The sequence below is a fragment of the Tetrao urogallus genome (genome assembly GCF_951394365.1).
Source record: "Tetrao urogallus genome assembly, contig: SUPER_28_unloc_1, whole genome shotgun sequence".
Taxonomy (NCBI): Eukaryota; Metazoa; Chordata; class Aves; order Galliformes; family Phasianidae; genus Tetrao; species Tetrao urogallus.
Window position 1 is genome coordinate 300,970 of NW_027639058.1, and position 11,771 is coordinate 312,740.

Genomic DNA, 11,771 nt, shown 5'->3' on the forward strand with positions numbered 1-11,771 from the left:
AACAAACCAAAAAAAAAAACCGAAAAAAAAAAAAGGAAACCTTTCACTACATGAACCGTCAGAGCAGTATTCGGAGCGAGTGTTCGTCGTGAACTGTGGGCTATTTCGACTGCTAACACTATTCCTGTGTTCTGGTTGTACAGCTTCAGCCGTCTCTTAATGTAGGGGCAGTGCGTGCGCCCCCCCCCGCCCCGATGCGTCCGAGCCGAGGAGCAGCACGGCACGCAGCGCTGAGCCCTGCACGGAGCGCCGCTGGGCAGGCAAGGAGCTGCGGCCCGGGGAGGGGGGGAGGGGCGCGAGCCGCCCCTCGGATGGCTTTGCTTTGTGTCTTTCAGGCGTCCACACGCATTTACGGTCCTGTTGTAGGTGTTCTTCTACGAAAACCCGGGTTTTAATGTGCCAAGTTGTATATATCTGCTGCGTGGATGTAAAGCAATACGGTAGTTACATGTTCCTTTTGGACGGACCAAGCTTGTCCCGATGTACATTCTTGTTATGATGATAATTATTTTGCTCTTAGTGGAACATGATTCATTCCATTGGACTTTTATGTGTCGGTTTAAAAAGAAAATGGAGAAAAAAAAAAAAAAAAAAAAAAAAGAAGGAAAAAAAATTAAAAAGAAGGAAGGGATAAAAAAATGGAGGGGGGGAAAAAAGGAAAAAAGGAGGGGGAAAAAATAAAAGAGGAGGGGGAAAAAAGAAGGAAGGAAAAAAAAAAGAGGGGAAAAAAAGGAGGAAAAAAAAAGGAGGAAAAAAAAAGGAGGAAAGAAGGAGGAAAAAAAGGGGGGGAAAAAAGAGGGGGAAAAAAGGAGGGGGAAAAAAGGAGGAAAAAAGAAAAAAGGAGGAAAAGAAAAAAGGAGGAAAAGAAAAAAGAAAAAAAAAGAAAGGAAAAAAAGAAAGGAAAAAAAAAAAGGAGGAAAAAGAAAAAAGAAAGGAAAAAAAAAAAGGAGGAAAAAAGAAAAAAAGAAAGGAAAAAAAAAAACCCTTTGAGAAAAAAAAAAATATTTTATTAAAAAAAGAAAAAAAAAAAGAAATAAGAAAATAGTTTGGAATATTTTCTTACTGTAGAGAAGCACTGTACAGCCCCAGGAACCCTGAGTATAAAATACTCGTGTGTGTCGTAGGAAAATCGCATGTCCAGCCCTCGGGTCGTCTCATCATTTAGTTTCAAACAGAAATCATTGTCTCCAATGGTGTTAAACACTAAAAAATAAAAAACAAAGAGGTTTTTAACGAATAAAGTGCGAACAGAAGCGAGGCATTAGCTCTGTCATTTTATCTTTCTTTTGTTGAAAGACTAAAAGCAAAACGTTTTTTAGACAATCAAATGTTAGGTAAGTGCAAAGAATTGTTTTTTCTTACTGGTGTAGAAATTAATGACTTTTTTTATTTCTTCTGTTATTTTATAATAACGAGGAGGCCGCTGTGTCACCAGGATTGCTGTTCTGAGACCAGGAAGCACTACATTACTGCAAATAGATACGAACTCTTTAGTCTGCATGGGTGTAGGCTGTGTGATTGCTGAAAATAAATGCTGCTAATATATTTCCTTTTTACAAAGCATATCTAAATAGATCATTGTTTTGATGTTAATCTTTGTAAATTATGTATTACCAATTTTAACATTGGATGTAATTGCATAAAAAAGAAAAAGGAAAAAAAAAAAAAAAAAAAAAAAAAAAAAAAAAAGCCTGCATCTCGATCCTGAGAGAGTCTAGTATTAAATGGAAAATCTTTTCCTATCGATGGCTTTGTGGGGTGTTCTTTGGGGGGTTGTGATTTTGGGGGTTGTGTTCTTTGGGGGTCGCCCCCCTTTCACAGCAGCTCCCCCCCAAGCGCCGTGCCCCCAGTAATGCTGCTGGATGTCTCTCTTTCAGATCTGCACTGAGAGGGCAGCGGTGGCTGCTGGCTGTGCTCAGCCCCAGGCAGAGGGACAGCGTTGGTAGGCAGCTGTGGCAGGTTGGTACGCCTTGATGGGGGAGGCTGGGATCAGGAGCGGAGAGGAGCAGGCAGGGCGTCCTGCCCTGCGCTCAGCGCTTGTGAGCGTTTGGTCACGACGGGGTCAAGAAGGCAAAGTGCAGCTTGCCCGTCCTTGGCGTGCGCTCAGGAATTGGGGAGGGCGGCGGGATGGACAACATCGAGTTCGGGGGCAGCGTTGATCTACAGAGGGATCTGGGCAGATTGGATCGATGGGCCGAGGTGACCTGGATGAGTTTCAATAGGGCCGAGTGCGGGCTGCTGCATTTTGGTCACAGCAACCCCAGGCGACCCTACGGGCTTGGGGAGGAGCGGCTGAAAGCTGCCTGATGGACGGGGAGCTCGGTGTGCTGATGGCAGCGGGCTGAAGGCGAGCCTGCAGTGTGCGCAGGGGGCCGAGAAACCAACGGCGTCCTGGCTGGGATCAGGAGCGGCGAGGGGAGCAGGGAGGTCGTCCTGCCCTGCGCTCAGCGCTTGTGAGGCCTCAGCTCCAGCGCTGGGTTCAGGTTGGGCACCTCGGTACGGAACGGCCGTGGAGGGGCTGCAGCGGGGCCAGAGGAGGGCAGCGAGGCTGGGGAAGGGCTTGGAGAAGGTGGGCCGTGAGGAGAGAGCGAAGGAACGGCGCTGTTTGGTGTGGGGGAGAGGAGGCTGAGGAGACCTTGCTGCTCTCTGCCAGCGGCTGAAGGCGCCTACGGCACGGCGGGGCTGCGCTCTTCTCACCGGTGACGGGACGAGGGAAACGGCCTCCGTGGCCGGGGGAGGTTTGGGTTGGGCATCGGGAAGGAGAACTGCTGTACAGAAAGGGTGGCGAAGCGCCGGAATAATGGGCTGCATGGGGAGGTGGTGGAGGCGCCACGGCCGGGGTGTTTGCGGAGCGTTTGGATGCGGTGCTCAGGGTTGAGCAGAGGGCTGTGAGGCAGGGGAGGACGGTCAGCTGCGTGCCGGACCCGATGGTTTTAAGGTCTTCTCCAACCTGGGGGATTCTATGATTCTGTTCTGCAGGGAGCTGTTGGTACACATTTGGATGGTGGTAGGACAAGGGGGAATGGTTGTAAAGTGAGACTGGGAGGTTGAGGTTGGAATTGAGGAGGAAGTTTTTCCCCCAGAGGGCGGTGAGGCACTGGCACAGGTTGCCCAAGGAGGCTGTGGATGCCCCAGCCCTGCAGGCATTGGAGGCCAGGCTGGATGTGGCTCTGGGCAGCCTGGGCTGCTGGTTGGGGACCTGCACACAGCAGGGGGTTGGAGCTGATGGTCACTGTGGTCCTTTGCAACCCAGGCCAGTCTGTGATTCTGTGGCTCTCTGAGTCTCGATGGGTCTCTATGTGTCCCCATGGGTCCCACTGGGGGATCTGTGGGGCTCTAAGGGAATCTGTGGGTCCCTATGGGTCCGATGCTGCACACAGCAGGGGGTTGGAGCTGATGGTCATTGTGATCCCAGGCCAGTCTGTGATTCTCTGGTTGCTGTGGCAGGTTGGTAGATTCTGATTCCAGAATGCAGAGCCCAGGCACTGCTGTCAGCCACATCTCAGTCAGCAGATGTCAGAGTGGTGGTGTCACACACATAGTCTGAACCCAAAGCAATATTTCCACCCCCCACCCCCCCATTACCTAAAGAATCATCTAGAAAGATGAAGAGGTGTTGGGAGCATCAGCAGGACGAGGGGAAATGGTTGGAAGTGGAGGGAGGGCAGCTGGAGGCTGGGGGTCAGGGAAGTTGTGTGCTATGAGAGCGGTGAGGGGCTGAACAGCTGCCCAGAGAGGCTGCGATGCCCCGTCCATCCCTGGAGGGGTTGGAGGCCAGGCTGGATGGGGCCCTGGGCAGCCTGGGCTGCTGTTAGATATGGAAGTTGGCAGCCCTGTGTGCGCTGTGGGGTTGGAGCTTCGCCATCGCTGAGGTCCCAACCCAAACCATGCTGTGTTTCTTTGATGTGCTGCTTGGCCACGTGGAGCACAGAGTGCAGCAGCAGAGAGATGGGGACTGGGAGCCCTGCATCCTTTCTTGGGGTCCTTGGAGGCATCTGCAGCCCCGCACTCCCTGACACTGCTGGCACCAAGGGGCCACGGTCCTCACAAATCCTCCTTTAGGGCCTTGCTATGGTTCAAATGTAATTTCTGGGGATAAAATGTTTTTTGGAGGAATTAAATAGCATGTTGAGGATTCGTTCTGATGTAGATCAGTTTTTCTTTCCATTTCCTGGCCTCTGTGGCGTTGTTAAAATGCCGTGCTTGTCCCATACCCTTGCACTGTCTCTTTTAAACCACAGGTACCATGCCATAGATTTAGTGCTTTAAAAAACAGTAATGGAAAAAGTACCTGGATTAATCTCCTGCTGCTTTGACCTCATTTCAAAGTCCAGAGGCGGTCGTGGCATTCAATCAAACCTACTTAGGGCAATCCAGATAACATTCCAATTAAGATGCAGCATCCCTCGTCTAAAAGCCAAAATTCCAGAGAGATAAATGAAAATGAGAACAGAATAAAAACAGATCGGCTTTATCCTCAAAGCAGGACGCTGCTTGTGTGCTCAGCGATGGCTCATCTGCCACCGGAATGGAAAGGGGCTGCCGAATGTGCTGGGAGCAGGGAGCAGAGCCTGGTCAGGGCTGCAATCTCCCTCATGCCATCGTTGGACTCTCCAGCACATCCACGGACCGGGGAGCCCCACACAGAACGCAGCAGTTGGGTGCAAATCCCCAAGTCAGGAGAAAACCCTGAAATCCCCTCCCTCAGAACAGCACCAGGTTTGACCCGGAGCAAAGCACGGAACCCTCTGCTCACAATGCACAGGGAAGGAAGGGCTTCACCTGAGCAGCTCAGCTGCACGTGGGGACCAGCAGCAGAACAAACCCACAGACAGCAGAGCTTCAAACACAGCCAACCTTTGGAGCTTTTCCCAGCCCCGCGCCCGCACTGACCGCAGCACCCGAGCACACTGAGTCACAGCCTTTATTTCCCCTGGAATGAGCATCTTCCCGTGGTTACAACTATTTACAGGGCGTTGGGACGGCGCGGGGTGCTTGGGGCCGGCCTGGGTCAGCAGCCCTGCGGCAAAGCGGGGCACGTGGTGGCAGCGATGGGACACAGGGACAGAGCGTGGGACTGAGAGTAATGCATGGGGATGGGGACCCTGGTGGCCCTCACACGTGGGCAGCAGCTGAGGGAACACGAACAAGAGCAGATCCCGACGAGGGGCTGTGGTGAGGTGGCAGCAGGGCTGTGACAACAGCTGCAGGAGGCGACTGCAAGGAGCAGCGGGCCGGCACTGCAGCAAGGAGCCCTGCAGAGCATCCAGGCCTGGAGGTGGTGGAGATGGGGCAGGGATGGCACTGCTGCAAGCTCAGCTGCTTCCTCACATCTCCTCCTCACAAAATCAGAGACGTGTAGCTCACAGGAACGAGGCCAGTGCTGTTTCCATGGCAGCAACGGATCCAGTCGTCATCCACGGTGGAGAGCAGCTGCAGAATGTCCCCTTTTTGGAAACTCAGGTGACCGTCAGCGGCACCGGTGTGGTCACACAGCGCCCGGACCGCTCTGCACAACAAACACCGCTGCGGATCTCTGCCCCAGGGACCCCCCTCAAAAAAAACCAAAACCCACCACCCACCAGCAGTTCTTTCAGCCCCAGGCAGAGCCCTGCATCACCTGTGGGACTGCGGTGAATCAGGCAGCTGCTTCTCAGGCTGTTCTGGAGCACGGCTCTTCTCGGCCAGCCCCTTCACCACCACGGCCAGGACACGGGAGCTGGGCGCCAGCCAGCTGGAGGGTCTCCTGCACAAAGCAAAGGAAGCCACAAGCTCGTTTGGGAATGCCTTTCCTACCCAGCCTACAGCCGCCGTATGGAAAAGACCACGAGCCAGCGAGTTGCTGGGGCTGTGAGCGCGTGTGTATGCAGTTGGATGGGACGAGGCACTGTGCAGTGATGGGGACACTGAAATTTTGCTCCTGACTGCAGCCCGGAGTCGATGCCGTGGCGTGTGCGCAGGCCAAGCATGCTTGTCAGGCCAACAAGCTTAGTTCTGGTGATCTGGGAGCTGGGGAGGACCGCGATAACACCGCTGAGCACCAACCATGAGCTCCTGCTGCTCCCCACCCCTGCCTGCCCCACTGGGTCTCACCTGGATCTCACTGAGATGGCGTCAGGGCTGGGAGGGGAGCTCCTGGCAGAGGGGCTGCTGGCTCCAAAGAGTCGGCCCAGCCAGCTGCCCCTGTTGGGGCCAGGACTGGAGGCCCCTGGGTCAGGAGGGGCAGCCTGGCTCCTGCTTGCACCAGGCTGTGGAGAAGCAGCCGGAGGTTTCTCTCCAGCAGCTGGACCGGCTCCAGCGAGCAGGACGAGGTCTTCGGGGGAGGAGGTCGCAGAGGTGTCAGCACTGCTGCTGGAGTTGGGACTGGAGAGTTCAGGGATAGCTTTGGTCTGAAGCAGCTGCAGCTCAGTGCCTTTAGGCTCTCTTGGAGGGGTTTGGGGTCGAGCCGCCTGGCCAGGGCTGGAATCCCCCGCAGCCGTCCGCAGCTTTGTCCACCAGACGAAGGGGAATCTTTCCTTGCTGGGAGCAGTGTAAATTCTGGAGGCCTGGCTCAGCTGGGCCCACCAGCTGCTGGGGCCAGCCCTTGTATCCCAAGGGCCTGCCTCGGGCCTGACTGCCCCCGGGAAGCTGTCAGCTCCCAGGAAAGCACGGCTGAGCTGGTCGCCCCAACGCAGCACGTGCTGGAAGGTCTGCTGCAGGGCAGCCCCCACCTGCGGGCCGGGCAGCGGGCTGTGCACAGCTGCTTGGCAGTGGGAGCGTGGGCTCTCCTCTGCTGCAGGTGCCCTCCCCAGAGTATCGGGAGGCAGCTCGTCTTCCACGCTGGCCCCCGCGGCGCCATTTTGGCCCTCCAGTGGCTGCGAAGCCCCCTGAGCAAAGCGATGGGCAGGAGATGGGGGTGACTCCATCCGCCGTGACAAAGGCCTTATGTCCACGGAGAGGTGATGGTGCTCGAAGAGCAGGTCGAGGTGGAAGGTCAGCACCGAGAGGGGCTGGAGGAGCAGCAGCAGTTCATCGGCGAGGTGGGGGAGAGGGCCTTGGCTCAGAGCAAAGAAAGCCGTAGGAAAATACAGCACGGAGATGACACCTACAAAATATGGACGGCGCTGTAGGGCTGGAAAATGTCCCCATCCCTTACCCAAAGATCCCTCCCATGCCAGCAGGTCAAAGAGGGTTTCACTGGTTCCAAACTGGTCGCCCCGATCGCCCTCATCCAGTAGGACAGCCATGGAAATCAATGCCCTTGTCCACTGTGGAAGTCCTGGCCAAGCTTTGTGTGTGGAACGGGTACGGGAGGTATCACCCTGCCTCTACAAACACCCCAAGGGTCTCGTGACGTGGTGGGGGGCATTGCGTCCTACCTGGGCTATTCTGCAGGTGTGAGACCCACTGCTCCAGCTGCTTCGTACTGGACAAAGTAAAAGAAACCCAAGTTAGAGTTCCCAGGACTCCGCTCCAGCCTCCCGTCACACCAAGGCCAGCACTCACTTCAAAAGGCCAAGGATAAAAGCATGAAACTTCTGCCTGGTGCTGCTGAGAGGGGCCAGCCCGGCCACACGCCAGCACAGGTTGTGGAGAGAGCGGGCGTTGGGGCCTGCGTGATACAAAGCATGCAGAGAATCACTGCTCTGGGTACAAACCCTCCCCAGCCAGTGGCCAGGCAGGAAAAAGGCTCAGAGGTGCTCGTCCCAACGTCTCCCCACACCCACCTGTCTTCACGGAGGCTTCCACCACACTCCAGGGTGAGTTCCTCCTCTGTCCTGTGATGACATCCTTCTGGAAGGGCTTCAGCCCGTCCTCCACCAGACCATAGAGCGCAGGGCACAGGGTGTGCAGCAGCAGGTAGCCCACGTCAGGGCTGAGCCAGCTGTCCCCCAGCTGAGCCTGAAGGCAAGAGGCAGCAGTGTGTAGGGACAGGGAGAGAAGGGAGGGAGGAGATAATGGGATCCTTCCCGCAGAGCTCCTTCTGAACTCCAGAGATGGGGAACTGGGGTATGATAACACACGGAGCCACTGCCAAAGCCCCCAGAGCCCCTCCTCCCTTCCACCCTCTCAAGCTGGGCCCTCACCTTCTGCACCAGGTTCCGTGCGGAGCTGAAGTGGGCGATGACTTTATCCACAGCGGTGCTGACAGCAATCAGCAGAGCTGACAGGAAGGAAAATGTCAATGCAATCAGACGCACCCCAACCCACCCCCCGACCCGGACAGACCATGGGGGAGTGTGGGGTGTCCCTGTGGGTTCCTGCAGCGCCTCAGGGCTGCGAGGGGGCTGTGATTAAGGCAGGGGGAAGGGGCACAGGCTGCACTGAGGTTCTCATAGGTCTCAGGAGGTGCCCAAGGGGTCACGGGGAGATGCCTGTAGGCTACAGGAGGTGCCCGTGTTTCTCAGGATGTGCCTGCAGGCCTCAAGGGGTGTCTGTAGTAGCCTGTAGGCCTTAGGAAGTGCCTGCAGGCCTCAAGGGGGGCCTATAGGCCCCAGGAGATACCCACAGGGCTCAGGAGGGGCCCATAGGCTTCAGGAGGTACCCCTAGGCCTCAAGGGGCGCCTGTAGGCCTCAGGAGGAGCCTGTAGGCTGCAGGAGGGGTCCGTAGGCCTCAAGGGGTGCCTATAGGCCTTATGGGGTGCCTATAGGCCTTATGGGGTGCCTATAGGCCCCAGGAGATACCCAAAAAGCTCAGGAGGGGCCCATAGGCTTCAGGAGGTGACCCCAGGCCTCAAGGAGTGCCTGTAGGCCTCAGGAGGAGCCTGTAAGCCTCAAGAGGGGCCCGCAGGCCTCGAGGGGCTCCTGCAGGCCTCAGGGGTGTCCGTAGGCTTCCGGAGGAGCCCGTAAGGCCCCAAGGGCTGCCCGTAGGCCGCAGGAGCTGCCCCTCTGCGGCCCCGCAGCTCCGCCCACCCGCCCCTCCCAGCCCTCCGCCCCGCAGGGCCCCGTTACCTTTCTTCTGCTCCGCCAGAGCACCCCGCCGTCCTTCCGTGCCGTCCCCGTGGGGCTGCGCTGCGCCCGGAGCTCCGGCGGCGGGTGGGGAAGGCCGGGCTGCGGGAAGGGCCGGGGCTTCAGGGAGGGCGCGGGGCTGCGGCGGTCCGATGGGGCACCCACCGCGCCGGGAAGCGGGGCCGGGGCCGGGCGGGGGCAGCTCGCTCATGGAGCCGGAGACCGCGGGGAGGGGAAGGGCGGAGGGGAGCGTGGAGGGCAGGGCCGGGCCCGGCGGCGCTCGGGGCCCGCCCAGGGCATTTCCCTGCGGGTCGGACGGGGAGAGGAACGGGGGAGAATGGAGGACGGGAGGAGGGGGGAGGGCAGCCCCAGACCCCGCGCACCGCCTCTGCTTCCCGAGCAGCCGCTGCCGCAGAGCTGAGGGACGGGGAAATGAGAGCGGCTCGGCCCCGTCCGGCGCGGAGCAACGGAGCAGTGACACGAGGCGTTGTACAGACCCGTGCAAAGCCCCGGCCCTTTAGCCCCCGTGTCCCAAAGTTCTTCCACCTGCCCGCAGCCGTGGCTCAATGCCCCAAAAACAGGCACCCCGCACCCCCAGGGCTGGCTGTGGCTCTTACCCTCCTGATGCGTCTCCTCTCTGTGCTCAGCCTCTCCCGACCCCCGGGGGTCCCCACCGGACCCCCCACTCCTCCAGGTCCGGGTGTCGCAGTCAAAGTGCTCCCCAGGGCGGCTCTGCGTGGGCAGCTCTGCATCCCGCGGCCGTCCCTCCGCGATGGGCTGCAGGGAGGGTCGGGGTCTCCTCCGTGCCTGGTGGTTCTCAGGGGGTGCTGGCAGCCGCCCCCCCAGCACCGCAGGTGACACCCAGCTGGAGCCACTCGAGCCCCCCGGGGGTGCGGGTGGGCGCTGCGGGGCCGGCGGTTTGGGTTTGTTGGAGGCACTGCGGTAGCGCAGCTCCTTGAACGTGGTGATCTCCCTCTGCACGGAGCTGGAAGGCTTCACCCCCCAGTCCTGCTGGGGCTGCGTTGGCTCCCGGCTCGCAGTGCTGGGCAGGAGCTCGCTGTGGGGCGGCAGCTCGGTGTCGGGTGAGAAAACGATCAGCCAGTCGCTTCGATCCACCCTGGCTGGGATGGGAGCGGTCCCGATGGTGTTCTTCTTCCTCTTCTGGGCGAGCTCGTGGAAGGAGGTGATGTTCTTCTTGGCTGCGTCTCTGCAGAGCTCAGCGCCGGGCTCGGGTGCTGCTGGCCTCGCGGGCAGGGCAGGCCGTTCTGCTCCGTGCCCATTGAGGAGCTGCAGCCGCCTCTTGGGTCGCGGTGGGATGGGAGGAGGAACGCTGCTCAGCCGTGGTTTGGGAGCGCTGCTCAGGTTCTGCTCCCAGCTGCACGGCACAGCTGGTGCCGGTGGTGCAACAGTGGGGTCGGGCAGGGGGTTGCAGTTGGGGTCGAGGTCGATGGAGCTGGCTGTGATCTGCTGCACGGCCGCACTGGGAGAGGCTTCATTGTACTGTGAGTCGAGCGAGCTGCTGCTGCAGAGGCTGTCGGGGCTCTCTCCAATGAGGTCCTCCTCTCCCTGGAGCGCTGCTGGGTTGAGGTTGGCGTCTCTTCCATCACCTGCCCCAGGCGGCAGCTCTGCATCTTCTGCAGGAGCTGCGCTGGGCGGCTCTGTAGGGGATTGGGACCTTTCTGCTGAGAACCCTCTGTAGTACACAGACACCGGCGACTCGTCCAGGCTGAAATCCGAGCAGCTGCTGACCGAGGAGGAGGTGGAAGGCGGATCAGAGGGGGAAACCACCTCCTCCCCATCCTGCAGGTGGGGGAAATCCTCCGGAGCCGCCTGGTCCTGCAGGCCCAGCGTCACGGGCAGCTCGGCGTGGGATTCGCAGCAGTGACATTTCAAGGAGGGGTTGTTGGAATTGGCATCTACTTGCTCACAGCTCTCCCGACAGCTGCTGCAGCACTTCTGGTCCCCGAGCCCCGCGGTGTCCTGAAGCTCCGGGTGCCGGGAGAGGTGCAGCCCCAGGGAGATGTGCTGCAGGTGGATGTGGTTGAGGTTACACAGCAGCCCTTTCTTCGGAGCCAGCATGACGCCGATCCTGCTGGGAGCAGCGGGGCTCCGCACGGCGGTTCGGCTCACACCATCCAGCTCCTCCCAACGCCGAGGGCCTTTCCGTGCCTTGACAGCAGCGCAGACCTGGAGGAGAACCGACACGGAGCCGGGATGCGGCCGCTGATCTGGGAGGCACCGAGCGGGGATGGGTGCGGGGCCGCGGCGCCGGGATCGCTCCGGCAGGCAGGGAGCGGCTCCGAGGCGCCGTCAAGGAGAAAACGCCCTTGAAACGTCAACCGGAGCCGCCGCCGTCCACCGGCCACGGGAGAGAAGCCCCGGGAGGGCTCTGAGGACGGAGCGTCGCCGGGCAGAGGTCCGAACCACGCGGGAGGACCCCCCGGCCGCAGGCATCACCGCAGCGTGCCGCATTGCTCCGAGCATCCCGACGCTGCAGCGCAGCGCTGCGGGCGGCTCGTGCCTTCACGGGGCCCCATCCTTGGAACAAACCCCCCCCAGGGCCCTGAGACCACCCCGCCCGCAGCCCCGGAACCCGCAGGGAACCCCAGCTCCCCCCCCTCCCCCCAGCCCCGCTCACCGCTCCGCGTTGCGGCGGCTCCGGGCTGTGAATGCGGCGGGGAGGAGCCGAACCGAACCGCCCGCCCCGCTGAGCGCAGCCCCCGTCGGGGGAGGGGGGCGGATGGAGGGGGGTGGGGGGAACGATCCGCCCTCAGCACCGCATCGTCATCACGAGCAGAAGAGGCAGAACAGCAATAAATTACGTTTATTGACACACAGACTGA

At 59.3% G+C, this 11,771-nt stretch overlaps 1 protein-coding gene across 1 annotated transcript; it reads right to left on the minus strand.

Annotated features, from left to right (window-relative positions):
- Positions 1-5,340: 5,340 nt before the first annotated feature.
- Positions 5,341-11,007, minus strand: RUSC1 (RUN and SH3 domain containing 1; the record flags this gene model as incomplete). Its single annotated transcript, XM_079550913.1, has 9 exons — positions 5,341-5,509; positions 5,621-5,746; positions 6,094-7,084; positions 7,359-7,405; positions 7,486-7,591; positions 7,707-7,881; positions 8,067-8,143; positions 8,932-9,030; positions 9,546-11,007. The coding sequence occupies 9 exons, from the start codon at positions 11,005-11,007 to the stop codon at positions 5,341-5,343; spliced, it is 3,252 nt and encodes a 1,083-aa protein (XP_079407039.1).
- Between the last annotated feature and the right edge of the window lie 764 nt (positions 11,008-11,771).